Here is a 13488-nt window from a genome sequence, read left to right as displayed (position 1 = left end):
TAACAAATTTGCCTCAGAGATGAAAAATAAAGACAATATTTAAAGAAACCCAGTACAAATGAGCAAGGTTTATTTCCTTATCTTTTCAGCTGTGTCCTGTGGAATTCCAGAGGCCCCAGGAAATGGCTCATTCACGGGCAATGAGTTCACCTTAGACAGTAAAGTGACATATGAGTGTAACGAAGGATTTAAGCTGGATGCCAGTCAGCAAGCCACTGCTGTGTGCCAAGAGGACGGCCTGTGGAGCAACAGAGGAAAGCCACCCATGTGCAAACGTAAGTGTTCATGTTGGGCTTGGTGTCGTAGGAGACTTCCCTGGGACTTGCATTCGCTGGGGTCAGGGATGAGTTTAGCCTCCAGAAAGCAGGCAGACTCTTACCAGTATTGTGAGGACCTGGTCTCCTTTGTCCTAACAACACAAACAACTTCCACTGAGACAACTGCAACCACGTAAAATGAGCTGTGTAATCCTGGATGTGAGCCCAGTAAATCCAAATTAATTCCATCGCAATCTACAACGTGGTAACTCACCTCACCCAACCTTATTTTGGCTGCCATTCTCGTTGTGGGCAGACACTCTTGTGACTGAGTTTAGTAACAGCACTCATCATAAGGTGTGAAAACATGAGGCACTGTGGGTTCTTCTCTCCATTTCTCAGATGATAATCGAGCTCATTGAAATTAGAGGCATTGGTTAATTTGTGTATTTAAAATGGACTCTTCATACATACCATTGGCTACCAATGAAAGCACCAACTTCTTTTGTAAAGTGTAGTCCAACTTCTAGGAAGCTATCTTCAGTGTACAGTAATACTTTTACAGGAGTCAATCATGAGGTAGTAAAGGGAAGGGGGAAATGATGTAGTTGTATTTAATTAAAATAATAAATATGGGGCCAGCACATGGATATGAAGGTGACTGTAGCTGAGACTTCTAGGAGCAGGGGTCATGAAGACTGAAGAGGCCACACTCTAACTAGACAGGACTCCTAGTGGATGGAGGGGAAAACCAACCCACCCACAAGAACTTCAGCCCAAAATTTACTCTGCCTACAAGATATGCAGGAATAAAGATGGAACAGAGATAGAGGGACTGTCCAACCAATGCCTAGCCCTACCTGAGACCCACCCAATGGAAGAAAGACAACCCCTGACACTATTAATGATACTCTGCTATACTTGCAGATGGGAGCCTAGTATAGTGGTCCCCTGAGAGCTTCCAACTCCCAATGAATTGAAATAGATGCTGAGATTCACAGCCAAACTTTTGGCAATTTGTAGGGAGTATTGTGGGAAAGTGGGAGGAAGGATAGAAGGACGTGGAGGTAACAGGAGCTCTACAAGAAGACCAACAGAGCCAACTAACCAGGGCCCAGAGGGGCTTGCCGAGGCTGAATCACCAGCCAAGGACCATGTGTAGACTGGACCTAGGCCCCCTACACAGATCTAGCCGGTAGGCAGCTCATGTGAGTCCCCTAGCAGGGCTGTCTCTGACATGGATTCTGTTGTCTTCTTTTCAATAATTCAGCGCTTATCCCTTGGTCAGAAAAACGTTGGTAACAATTGTGTACATATGTATATGTGTGTGTGTGATAAGCACATATATAATAATGCATATATACACTCATAGATATTTCTCAAGCTAATTCTATTGTATCTGAGCAGGGCTGAAGTGGTTTTTATCTTTGCTTAACAATTGTAGTATGATGTAGATTAATAGATGAAATATCAGGTGATAAACACTCCTGTCAGATGTGGTAGAAAAAACTTTTAATCCCAGTACATGGGAGGTAGAGGCATATGGATCTCTGTGAGTTAAAGGCCAGCCTTGGCTATATAGTGATATCCTGTTTCAAGAGATAAGTAAATATAGGCCAGAGCGATTGCCCACAGGTTAAGAACACTGGTTGTTCTTCCAGAGGATGAAGCGTCAGTTCCCAGCACCCACATGGCCGCTCACTACCATCCATAAAGTTCCAGGGGATCCAATGCCTCCTCTGACCTCTTCAGGCACTGCACATGTATTGTCAGCTTATGTAGGCAAATACATCCACTCATACACACACTGAAATGACACCTAAAGATAATGAATAAGTCTTTTTCAAAAGCTATTGATACTTACAGTGTGTATCCCCAGGATTGCATTTTACCTTCCTTTCCCCCATTTACTGTAAACAATCAAAATCCTAGGAAAACCTGGAACCCTCCTAGACACACAGAGTGCTCCAAGTTACTTTGTGACAGAGAACTTGGCTGCCTCCACACTGAGGTGGAGTCACCGGCAGAAGACAGAAATGTACCAGGAAACCAGACTGGAGCAAGCCCTCTATGTACTGGTCCGCACCTGCCACAGAGGTCATGGGCTTGTCTGCCACTTTTAAACAGGAGACAGAAGTTTAAGGGGATGAGTCAGAACCTGACAGCAGCAATACATCTGTGACAACAACCTACCCCACCCCCACTCCCAGTTAACTATTTCCACCAGCCATGGACCACTGTGCTTGAAGGACGAGGAGAACCTAGGCCTCTGCGACCTGGGGGCTTCTCTGGGAACAAGAAGCTCTTGAGGAAACTCATTAGAGTCATTTGTAGCACCAATAGCATGTGTGACCTAGGGACTGAGCAGAAGGATGGCTTTGTCATCATTACTCAAACTACAGGCTATTTTAGATTCAGTTATTGGTGTTTGCTCAAGGGCTACCATTGGGTAGTAGCAGCAAAACTAATGTTTTTAAAACAGGCACTTATTTAATGTCTGTCTTGACAGCTAGTCCCAGGAATTATGTCCAGGCCATTTATACTTGAATCTGTTATAAAATCCACTGACAGTGAGTAAAAAGCAGAGCATAGCTTCAAAGGTTCCCCATGCCTCTCATCCACGAAGCTTGGTTTCTTGCGTGCCACCCACTGGCATCTCTCTACCCCATTTCTCCACTCCCCAGTCAACACCGAACATCTGAAGGACTGGCCTCCCAACTCCTCAGATCCGGTCTGAATGCAACCAAGCTTGAGAAAACAACAACAAAGCCCAGTTTCCACTCTCCAGGCCCAGCCTGAAATTGCATATCAGACACACAAGGGTGAAAAAGTCTACATGCAAGGTCTCATAATAAAAATAAAAATACTATAAAAGACACAGAGAAAGTGTCTTCCCCCTAAATCTCACTCCTGTAGAAATGCTCGCACTGAGAATTACCTAGATGAAGTGCAGATTTTTAAAAAGGACAGTCGTAACTTCAATCTTTCATTATTTGCTGAGCTAATAGTCTTGTTCTTTGGGCTTCTGTAGCGCCAGAACTCAGCCCATTTCCCTCACGCCCATCAGTGTACGCTGCTGGCGGTCCGCAAGGACTCCCTGTAAACTGGGAATGTGAAGGACAGGGATGATTAAATTATTTCACTCCAAAGGTATCTAATCATAATTTTACAAATCTAATTAAATGTGCTCCAACTAAATGCAGTAATAAGAAGTACTTACCCACATGAGTATGGTGCGGGGAGACTCTGTTAAAGGAAAATAAAAAGACGATTATATTCCACACTCTGGATGATTAGACAAGCTGTGAAGATTCGTGATGAGGGGCCTATAACTACCAGTGGGAATACTTTATATTCATGGTGGCAGCCTCATCACAGTATCAGTGCCTCCAAGGAAGGAACAGCTGGCCTTGCTGCTTTGCCCCTGGCTCAGAGAGTCAACAAGAAACCAGAATCTCTCTCCACAAAATTGACACCCAGGAGCTGGAGACATAGCTCAGAAATTAAGAACGCACACTGCTTTTTCAGAAGACCCATGTTCGGTTCCTACCACCTATGTTCCTTGGCTCACAAACACGGGACCTGATTCTCTCTCTCTCTCTCTCTCTCTCTCTCTCTCTCTCTCTCTCTCTCTCTCTCTCTCTCTCTCTCACACACACACACACACACACACACACACATACACACACACACACACACACACACAAACACACGTAAATAAATGTCAAACCTTTTTTTTTAAAGTGAAAGCTAGCATTTCCCAAGTAAAAAACAAGTATTTTCCTTGTCTCCATGAGATTCAGAAGTTGGGAAAAATGTGTTTGTAACAGGACAATGGCCCCAAGGCTGGGATAGGGATGCAGCAGGACTGGATATGTGGGAAACAATGAAGTCCTGAAGCAAGAGCTGAGGGCATCCAGGTCATATACCACAATGAGTTTCACATACTGTCAGTCGCTAGAAGCAGTTATGGTTAGCGCCTTCAGGAAGCCATACTGACCCTGCGGTGTTTCTCTCACAGCGGTGCCCTGCCCCAGCATCGAAGGCCAGCTGTCAGAGCATGTGCTCTGGAGGCTAGTTTCTGGGTCACTGAATGAATATGGAGCTCAAGTCCTCCTCAGCTGCAGCCCTGGCTACTTCTTGCAGGGTCAGAGGCTCTTGCAGTGCCAAGCCAATGGGACCTGGAACACAGAGGAAGACAGACCCAGATGCAAAGGTGAGTGATGATGGGCCCTCCCACAAAGAGAGTGCAGAACTCCAAGACACAGCATCAATGCATCCACCTATCAAGACACCACCATAGTCCTACTGACTAAAGCAGATCCTCTGTGTTAACATGACAAGCTCAAACAGGTGCTGCAGGATCAAATACCCAGAACTGTGTTTCTTTATTAGTGACAGTGTTTTATAAACTTCAGAATATTAGAATTGTCAAATACTTCACACTTGCGGTTGGAGACAAATAAAAGCACATGTTTGAAGAGGCAACTATTCTTTTCATGAATGCATGACAAACTTCTCATTAGGATCTTGGGAATAGTATTTATGCTGAAGCTCTCTCTCTCTCTCCCACAATGGCCGTCTTGAAAAGGGAGATTATTATGCTCTCAGGTACATGATGAACAGCTAAATATGAATTAATAGGAAAGTAAGACAAAGCTGACATTGTTCGGAGCCCTTTTTGATTTGCACATCTCTGATATCCAATCTCTACTGATTGTTCACAGGAAATTATCAAACATTGAAACAAGCAGTTGGACTGTGTGAGCTTTATGTAACACACAACTTAGGAAAAATAGAAGTAGAACAAAGAGGAGAAAAACAAAAGAATGTGTGGTTAGCTGCTTTACATAATAACTTTAATTCAACTTTTAATACAACACATGCTAATTCTTTGTGTAATACAAGCTCTTCCCAGAAACCCTGAGCTAAGTACAGAGGGATAGGAGCACGAGCCCTAAATGCCTGACCTCCCTGAGACACCCTTCCCAAAGCTGCTCTCTGGTGGCTCTGATGGCCACTTCATTTAGGTGACCAATGCCTGGCAAGGAGCCCTCTGCTAATTTCCCCTGCTATAATCCTACCATATTCTTTTCACACTCAAGCCACTCACCCAAATCCCCTGACTCCTTGTAGCCACTTTGTGGTTTGGGGACCCAGAATTAGGGCTGACAAGAAAAGATGAAGATACCACGGAGGTTCTGACATTGCAGACATTAGCCTCCTGGAAGGGTTCATGAGAAGGCCCCTGTAGATGCAGCAGGCCTCACATACTCTCCTGCCTCCTGTGTCCCTGTCTACGTGTGGGGGGAACTTGATAGGCAGGGTCACCTTGATGTCACTGCCTAAAACTGCCTTTCCAGAATACCTCACACCTACATGTGAATCTTTTCAAACTTGGAGCTCTATTGATGTTTTTTATTTTTATTTTATTTATTATTATTATTATTATTATTATTATTATCATTTGTTTTTGTTTTTCAAGACAGGGTTTCTTTTTGTAGCCTTGGCTATCCTGGACTTGCTTTGTAGACCAAGATGGCCTCAAACTCACAGAGATCTGCCTGCCTCTGCGTCTCAAGTGGTGGGATTAAAGGCGTGTGCCACGACCACCTGGCTTGAACTAAACTGAGAGGCATTAAGGTACCCTTCACCAAGGAAGACCGTGGAATCAGGTCCTGGTGTCCTGCTGCTGTGCTTATCCTGAGGTTCTGGAAAGCAATTGTCCCAACACATACACACTGCCTTGCTCTTCAACTCTAACTGACCCATGGCGGAAGCCACACATCAACTGTAGCCACTTTCTACCAGACATATACACCATGTACACTGGTGACTGCTTGCTGCCACATGTGACTGGGCATGAGTCCTGCGCCATGTGCTGCAATGTATCTCTTTTGCATGCTACCACAGAGGCATGGCATTTTCTAGAATCAGTACCATCCACCTGAAGTTGTGGTTTGCTTTGGTTTTACTATTCATGCCTGAATTTCAGGTTGTCAGTCTTGGCAGGACAACCCCTAAAGACAGGATGCTAACCCAGACATTATTCAGGGATCCAAAGTGCCATGGAAGAGTGTTTTGTAGATGGAAGTCATGTGTGAGAAAGACAAAGCAATGTCCAGGAAGAGAAAGTTGAGAACTGTGTCCTTACTCTTGTGACTCAAATGAGAGTATTTGAGAAGGCAAATGCTACTCTTGTCTAAGTCACTCTTTTATTGCCGTGAGGGAGTACCACGATCAAAGTGACTTATGAAAGAAGTTTAATCAGGCTGACGGGATCAGCGGGCTTCTGCTCATGACTGCAGAGCAAAGGCATGGTGATGCTTCAGCAGTTGAGAGCTCACATCCTGGTTGGCAAACAGGAGGCAAAGGGCTAACTGGAAACTTCTTGTGCTTTTGAAACTTCAAAGCCCACCCTACTGACACACCTCCTCCAAGTAGGCCACACCTCCTAATCCCTCCCAAACAGTTTCACCAACTGGGCACCAAGTATTTACATATATGAGCCTATGGATGTCATTCTGGTTCAAACTACCACAGTGATTACCAATTTATTTGCATTGACAAAAGGGTTTGGAAATTTTTAGAATCTCCTTTTTGGAAACATAGAGGCATGAGAGCAGATGCTCTTGACTTATTGTGATGGGTTACAGTGCCATATAGCACTCCAGACCTTATTTTCTGTTGCCCGGGCCTCAATGTATAGTCTCGGGAATGGGATCCTCTCTCACTTTCCTTTACCCTCTCCAGCTTCCTGGTTTCCATCTCTCAGAAGCCAGGGGCCACGTGGCCTCTTTAAGGGCTCATCTTACTTGTATAGCCTCATCTTGTCAGTCCTACCCTTATAGCCAAAAATGCACTGACTTGTAACCGGAAGAAACACTCCGTCTGAGTAAAGTGCTGGGCATTATACCAACTCTGTGGCCAGAGAATGAAACTTGAAGATTTCCTGAATTTTTTCTTTTTGCATATTATAAATTGACAATTCTAATTATTTGAAAATGTTTAAGCAATTTTAATGGAAACTGAGAAGACATAACTGCATATTAATTTGTATAAAATAATACCAAGTCCCATCCATGCTAATATAAATAGCATAATTTTATAATATTAATTTATAAGAAATAATAGCAAGTCCCTTCCATACTAATATAAAGAGCACACTTTTGTAAACAATGAGAATTTGTTTTCAGGCAGAATAATAGCTTGTGAGATGGCTGTCCTTTTATAATCTCCATGTGACATGGCTGCATGGGTGTGGCTGGGTCTTCCAAGCTGGCTTGGAACTTCACTAATTATGCTGTTTTAGTGGAAATACAAATACCTTGGACAGTTGGGAGTCTAGCAGCTGAGTAAAAGGAACTCTGAGGGCTCAGACAGGATGCTAGGAACTCCTGGAGGCTAAGGATGTGTTTTGGAAAAGCTGTCTATGATGAACACACTGGTCCAAGGTCCAGGGAATTTGTTTCAGATGCAGGGGAAAAAAATGAACACACTCATTTAATCTCTGTCTCAAGTTTCCCTTCCACTTTGTCCTTGTGTCTTCGTGGGTCTTCATGTCACTAGCTGTCCTCATCAGCCAGCTTTAGTTCTGTATCTAACATCACTTCTCTTTATAACAAATTGGAGGATTAAGTGTGATAAACATCTCCTCTTTCAAAACAAACAGGTAAATAGGCTGCTGAGAAGGACTAAAGAACTCAGATCTCATCCCTCTAATAGTGAAGGGAAAGAAAACAGAATTAGGACCTTACAACATTCATTTTCTTGAATCTTCAGAAATCAATGAATGCACCAGTTCATTATTTCTTACAAAGTTGCAGTTCATTGTAATTTAAATTCTCTTTATTTCTCTTTGTCCTTATTTTTACCCACATACACTCAGAAAAAATACAAGATCAATACAAATAATAATATACTTTTCTTTAAAATGAGTGTATGAAAATCCATTTAATTTCTTAATTAAAAATATTGAGAATGGTACATTTTCCTGAGCCCAGTTTGCTAGCCTGTGGCTGCATCCCTATAGAAGAAATAGTTGCTTTCCACATGGTGCTGGCACAGAATCAACAGCATCTCCAAATGTGTCGTCATGGAAACTATTGGTGTAGCAATGGAACTGTAATGTTTGAGGTTTTAGTTACGTTACCCGTGGCTTATCTCAGAGTGGCCAGCCCACTGTTTCCTGTTATATGTCTGCTTGGGAGCCAGGATGATAAGATTTCCTCCTCTGCTGATCATGTAATCCAGGAGGAAGAACAGATCCTTGGCCACCCCTAAAAATATCCACAGCACCCTGAGAATAGCTCAGATCTCTAGATTCTTGGGTGGGTGGGGCAGGGGATCACATTCTCACTCCAAGTGGTTCTAAGTTCTCAGAGTGCCTGTGTGTCCACAGCACAGGAGGGACTCTTTCCATTGGATCCTGCAGGAGCAGACAAAACACCACACAAGAGGGAATCCAGCATTCTTTTTCTCACACTTATTATTGCTGATATTTAAATATAAGTAACATGTTCATTGTGGAGATCCATGAGTCAGAGACCTTTACATTTTAATATATATAATATATGTATATATGTACATATATATTACACACACACACAAAATGCCAAACTATACCTTTAAAAGTGTATCCAGAGAATATGGCTCATATTTTAGACTGCCCCTGTTTCCTCACTTCTAATCCAGACTTTTCTGAGAACAGATCTTCACCAGGCTGAGGTACAGGACAGCTGCTGTGGGATCCTGTTGCTAACATAAGGCATGTGCGGACTGATGGCTAAACACAATGGCACAGACCTATCCACAAAAGTCAGCACAGGCAGTCCATCCTCCTGATTGAGTAGCATCTTTGCTCCATCTGTTATTAGAGTGGGCATTGTTTCATGCACTTGAACCTGGCAGACACATCAGCTCTAGTGTCTGCTCATTGCTGCATGGGCAGCCAATTCCATCATGAGTGTCCTCATGTTGGATGAGACCTTTAGACTTACACCCACTGACAGACCCTGGACCTTACATCATCACCCAGGCGATGATGTGTGTTACAGTGCATTGCTCTTCACTGTTCGTGGTCACTGTGAGCTGCATGTGGTCATGGAACTGTTAGTGACTATAGCAGTAGAAAGCGTCAGCATTGGAACTTGCTTAGAAGAATCCATGCTGCTGATGGGAATGCTGGCCTCCTGGTGTGAGAAAACACCTACCAGCAGGTTACTGTTTCAAAGTAGATTTTCCTGTGAATTCCAGTGAAGAAGAAAAGGAAACTGGCCTGTGAGGGGTGGCTTGTCACCCACCACTATTGTAGAAAGATAGCATTCACAGAGAGCCCTTGTAGGGTGTCTTCTGGGTGCCTTCGACTTTGCACCTTTGCTGTGCAAAGACACCCCCATGGCTTCTGAGAGTGTTATGGGTTGTGAGTGTGGACATGTGTTCAGTGGGAGGGAGAAAGCACAGCTAATGAATCCATTTTTGGAGGCTAAGAGGGAGAATAGCATACAGATGGGCTTTCTTCTTGTTTTGAGACAAGGTTATTTTTAGCTGTGATGGGCTCTTCCAATTAGGCTTTTCCAAGTTGCTCTACCACCCTCACTAATGAGCAGAGGTTTGCAGCCAAAGGAAACCCTAGGCTTAGAGCCCCATTATACAGCTGCCCAGAAGCCCAATTGTTGCTCCGTTAGTTCCTTGTGATCTAATGAACCTCATTAGAAGATAGACTTTAAATAGTCTCTTCACCTGGATGTGTGAACCAACGCCAGGAGGACAGAATCTGATGCACTCCTTCTCCCTGCTCTACTGCTAAAGGTATGTGGAGCTCCCAGATAGGAAACTGGCCCAGCCTTGTCATTGAACACATTTGTGATAAGCGCAGAAGTTTTTAACATGAATTGCTAAATATCACAGTTCAAGGTAGGGTTCACACTGTGTTTGGGAAAAGGCTTAGAGAAAAGTTCATGGCAAATTATAAAAACCTAAATCCCTCTTGAATCCGTTGACATTTGGTACGGTACATTCTAGCAAATTATTGAAAGCTTACACTCACTGCTGTGAAGGTTTAGCTTAACGGATTCAGACACCAAGAAATGTAGAGGCTCACTCAGCAAGAGTTCTCAGGAGGTGGACTCCCAGTTTCTGCCAAGTGACCCACATAGATCATATGCAGCTTGCAAGTCTGCCCATTTCCTTGAAATTGAGTGGGAGTTACACGTTGGGCTCAGAGAAGCTGAATTAAGGGGGGTTATTTCAATGGTGCATTCAAACAGTTTTTCTTCCTGTGACTTTATGCTACTTTTTTTTTTTTATCACTATGACAAGCACCCAAGAAAATGGTCTTTCAGCAATCTTATTTTATTTTATAATTTGAGATGAGATCTCACACAGTAGTCCAAGCTTTCTGAGACTTCATGGCAGTCCTCTAGCCTTGGCTTCCCAAACAGTGGATGGGATTATAGACCAGAGTGACATTGCCTAGAAGAGAAAAGCAATTTAGAAAAAGGGCAATTTCTATTGGGTCAAAACTGCAGAGGTTCCCATGGGTCTGCAGCTTGGGCATTTGTATTACTTTGTTTCTGGATTTGATGAGGCTTACTGAGTAAGAGGGAAGGACAAAGTTGCTTATCCAGAAAGCAGAAAGGGTCGTAAATAAGATGTGCCTTTCAAAGTATCCCCTCTCCAACCAGGCCTCACTTTCCGTAGTCTCCACAACCTCACAACAGTTTGTTATAATTTTTAATCCATAATTGGATTAATTTCATCATGAGGTCAAAGTCCTCATGGTCCACTCACATGTCAAACATTGGATCCACGGCCTGGGGTCCAGGTCACCAATGTGTTGGCCTTCTAGGGTCAAGGCTGTGTGGTTTACCTGTGAGCTGTTCCTACAGACTTGTTTGACTACTTAATCCTCAGCTGGTGGAAGCTGTTTGGGAGTTTGTGTAGCCTTTAGGAGGCGGAGTTTATGGGAGGAAGTGGATCATTGGTAGAGTCAAGCCTTGAAGGCTCACTGCTCTTTCTGCTTCTTTGTGGACTGGGAAGATGTGAGCAAGATGCCTCTGGGTCCTGACACACTCATGGCAGGAGTTTCTACTGCTCTAAATAACACCATGCCTTTCCCACCATGAAATCACAAGCTAAAATACATCTCTTTCCTTTAAGTCGCTTCTGTAAGGATTTAATGTCACAGCAATGAGAAAAATCACTATGATGATGTTTGCCTTGATATTCATACTGTTGACTCAGCTTCTTACGTAGTCTTCAACATAGATTCTCACTGTTCTCAGCCCCATCAGACACGAGCGACTGTTAGGAGGTTGGATATGTTCATGTAGCTGAGCAAAGAACTTATTTCATGATGGTGTTTCCTTCCTATCTCTTGTCAGTTTACTATGGATGGGAACTCTGTCTTTTTGGCACTTCCTGTCACAGCATTAAGTACTGTGCATATCACGAGTTACTAGGTGATCCAAACACTTCTCCTTAGGTAGCTTTTCTAAGACTTCTATTCTCGTTTAAACACTTGTGAGCCTCTATTGGTTGAGTCGTCCTAGAAGGTTCGGATACTTTCCTTCTTTCCATGAGCTTCAGAAGGTTCTGTCCTCAAGTGTTTATGCATCTAAGGTAGAAACATGTGAGTATCGTTAGTATTTCTACTGTGGATGACCATTAATTTACCTCCACAAACAGACCAACTTGGGGGTCACAGCAGCTATGCCCCATCATATCTGGGACATCAAGAATGCTCTTAGGACTTTCAGCTATCCTGTCTCTGGCCACACAGAATCAATTTGTTTGTATGCTTACCAATTACCCAGAAGGTTCCGTGGATCCTGTACAGTCAGCCATTTCACGGTGCTCATCACGAAACACATCCTACAAGTAACTGGAAGGACACTGATCTTAGAACTGTGGTTAGAGCCAAAAGCACTGGGTTTAAGCTACCCCCCTCCCCTCCCATGCTGTGTTTGGCCTGGTGGCCTTTCGAGAAGACACTACTCATGTTCCTGTCACGTACATGAGAGTGTCCCCACAATCATATTCTTAGGATGGCTATGGAAAGAAAAGTGTACAGTCAATTTGCTATGGCTCACTATGCTGCGTACTGAGTAGATTTTGAAGAAAGGGTTATCAGTCTGTGAGGATGAAAAAGCAGTGGGTCACTGCAGGGACCTCAGGGGCCTTGGGCTATGCTAGAACTTCTGAGGTTTTGTGTTAAGAACAAGAAAGAAGGAAAATCCAGCCGAGACAGCTGACTCATCAAGCCCCAGCAGACCAGACCTCCCTGCCGTATGCTCTTTAGGAAAACCAACAGTCAGGGTTTCTGCTTTAAGCTCAGACCTAGACTAATATAGTTTTTCTCTTCCAGTCATCTCCTGTGGAAGCCTGTCCTTTCCCCCAAATGGTAACAAGATAGGGACCCTCACTGTGTACGGAGCCACTGCCATCTTCACCTGCAACACCGGTTACACACTTGTGGGCTCCCATGTCCGGGAGTGCTTGGCCAATGGTCTCTGGAGTGGATCTGAAACAAGGTGTCTGGGTAAGCTACTCGTAAGTTACCATGTGGTGTAATTCAAATAAACCTTGAGAATGGATCGCAGTTTAGGAAGTGTGGGCTTCTGGCTGTTAAGGCTCTGATGAGCTTGGTGAATCTGTCCATGGTCATAGCTGCCTGCCCCTTTCTAAATCTCAGAATGTCTGAGGTCTAAGAAATGAACGGTGGACATATTGTATGTTCTGTGGCATAAAGTCTGTCTTGTAGAGGGCCTGGAGACATGGGTCCATAGCTAATAGTGTTAATTGCTCTTGCAGAGGATCCAGGTTCCATTCCCAGAGCTTATTATGGGTGGCTCACAACCACCTGTAACTCCTCCTCTGTGGGATTTCCTCTTACTGCCAATGGCACTGTGCTTATGTCCATGTAGCCACACACAAACACACATATACATCTAATTAAAATTAAAAATAAAATCTCTACACTAAAAGGACCGAGACTATATGACACTCAAAGACCTTCACAAACAGAAATAGGAATTTCCAAGGAGTTTAATACATATTATGCTTTCAGTGGTTTAAAATTCCATCAGGAAATTGAGGTGTTGCTCGTTTAAAGGTAGGAAGTACTGCAAGATATTTAAAGTGGTTTGTGTCTGTAATTGCGGCTTTGTTTTTTCTAATGTTATTCTTAGATAATTTTAAAGGGAGGGAGGAGGATGCTTCTGCTGAAATT

The 13488-nt window shown here is 43.5% G+C and overlaps 1 protein-coding gene across 2 annotated transcripts in view; it reads left to right on the top strand.

Moving 5' to 3' along the window:
- CSMD1 (CUB and Sushi multiple domains 1) overlaps window positions 1–13488 on the top strand; it is a 1521983-nt gene that overhangs the window by 1459868 nt on the left and 48627 nt on the right. For both annotated transcript variants that reach the window (XM_084758080.1, XM_084758079.1), the window contains exons 50-52: window positions 90–275; window positions 4279–4473; window positions 12625–12798. In XM_084758080.1, the coding sequence (XP_084614206.1) occupies window positions 90–275; window positions 4279–4473; window positions 12625–12798 (555 nt within the window). The remainder of the gene's footprint in view (window positions 1–89; window positions 276–4278; window positions 4474–12624; window positions 12799–13488) is intronic.

The sequence above is a fragment of the Acomys minous genome (assembly GCF_964271855.1).
Source record: "Acomys minous genome assembly, chromosome: 15".
NCBI lineage: Eukaryota > Metazoa > Chordata > Mammalia > Rodentia > Muridae > Acomys > Acomys minous.
This window is presented reverse-complemented; position numbering and strand designations above follow the sequence as displayed.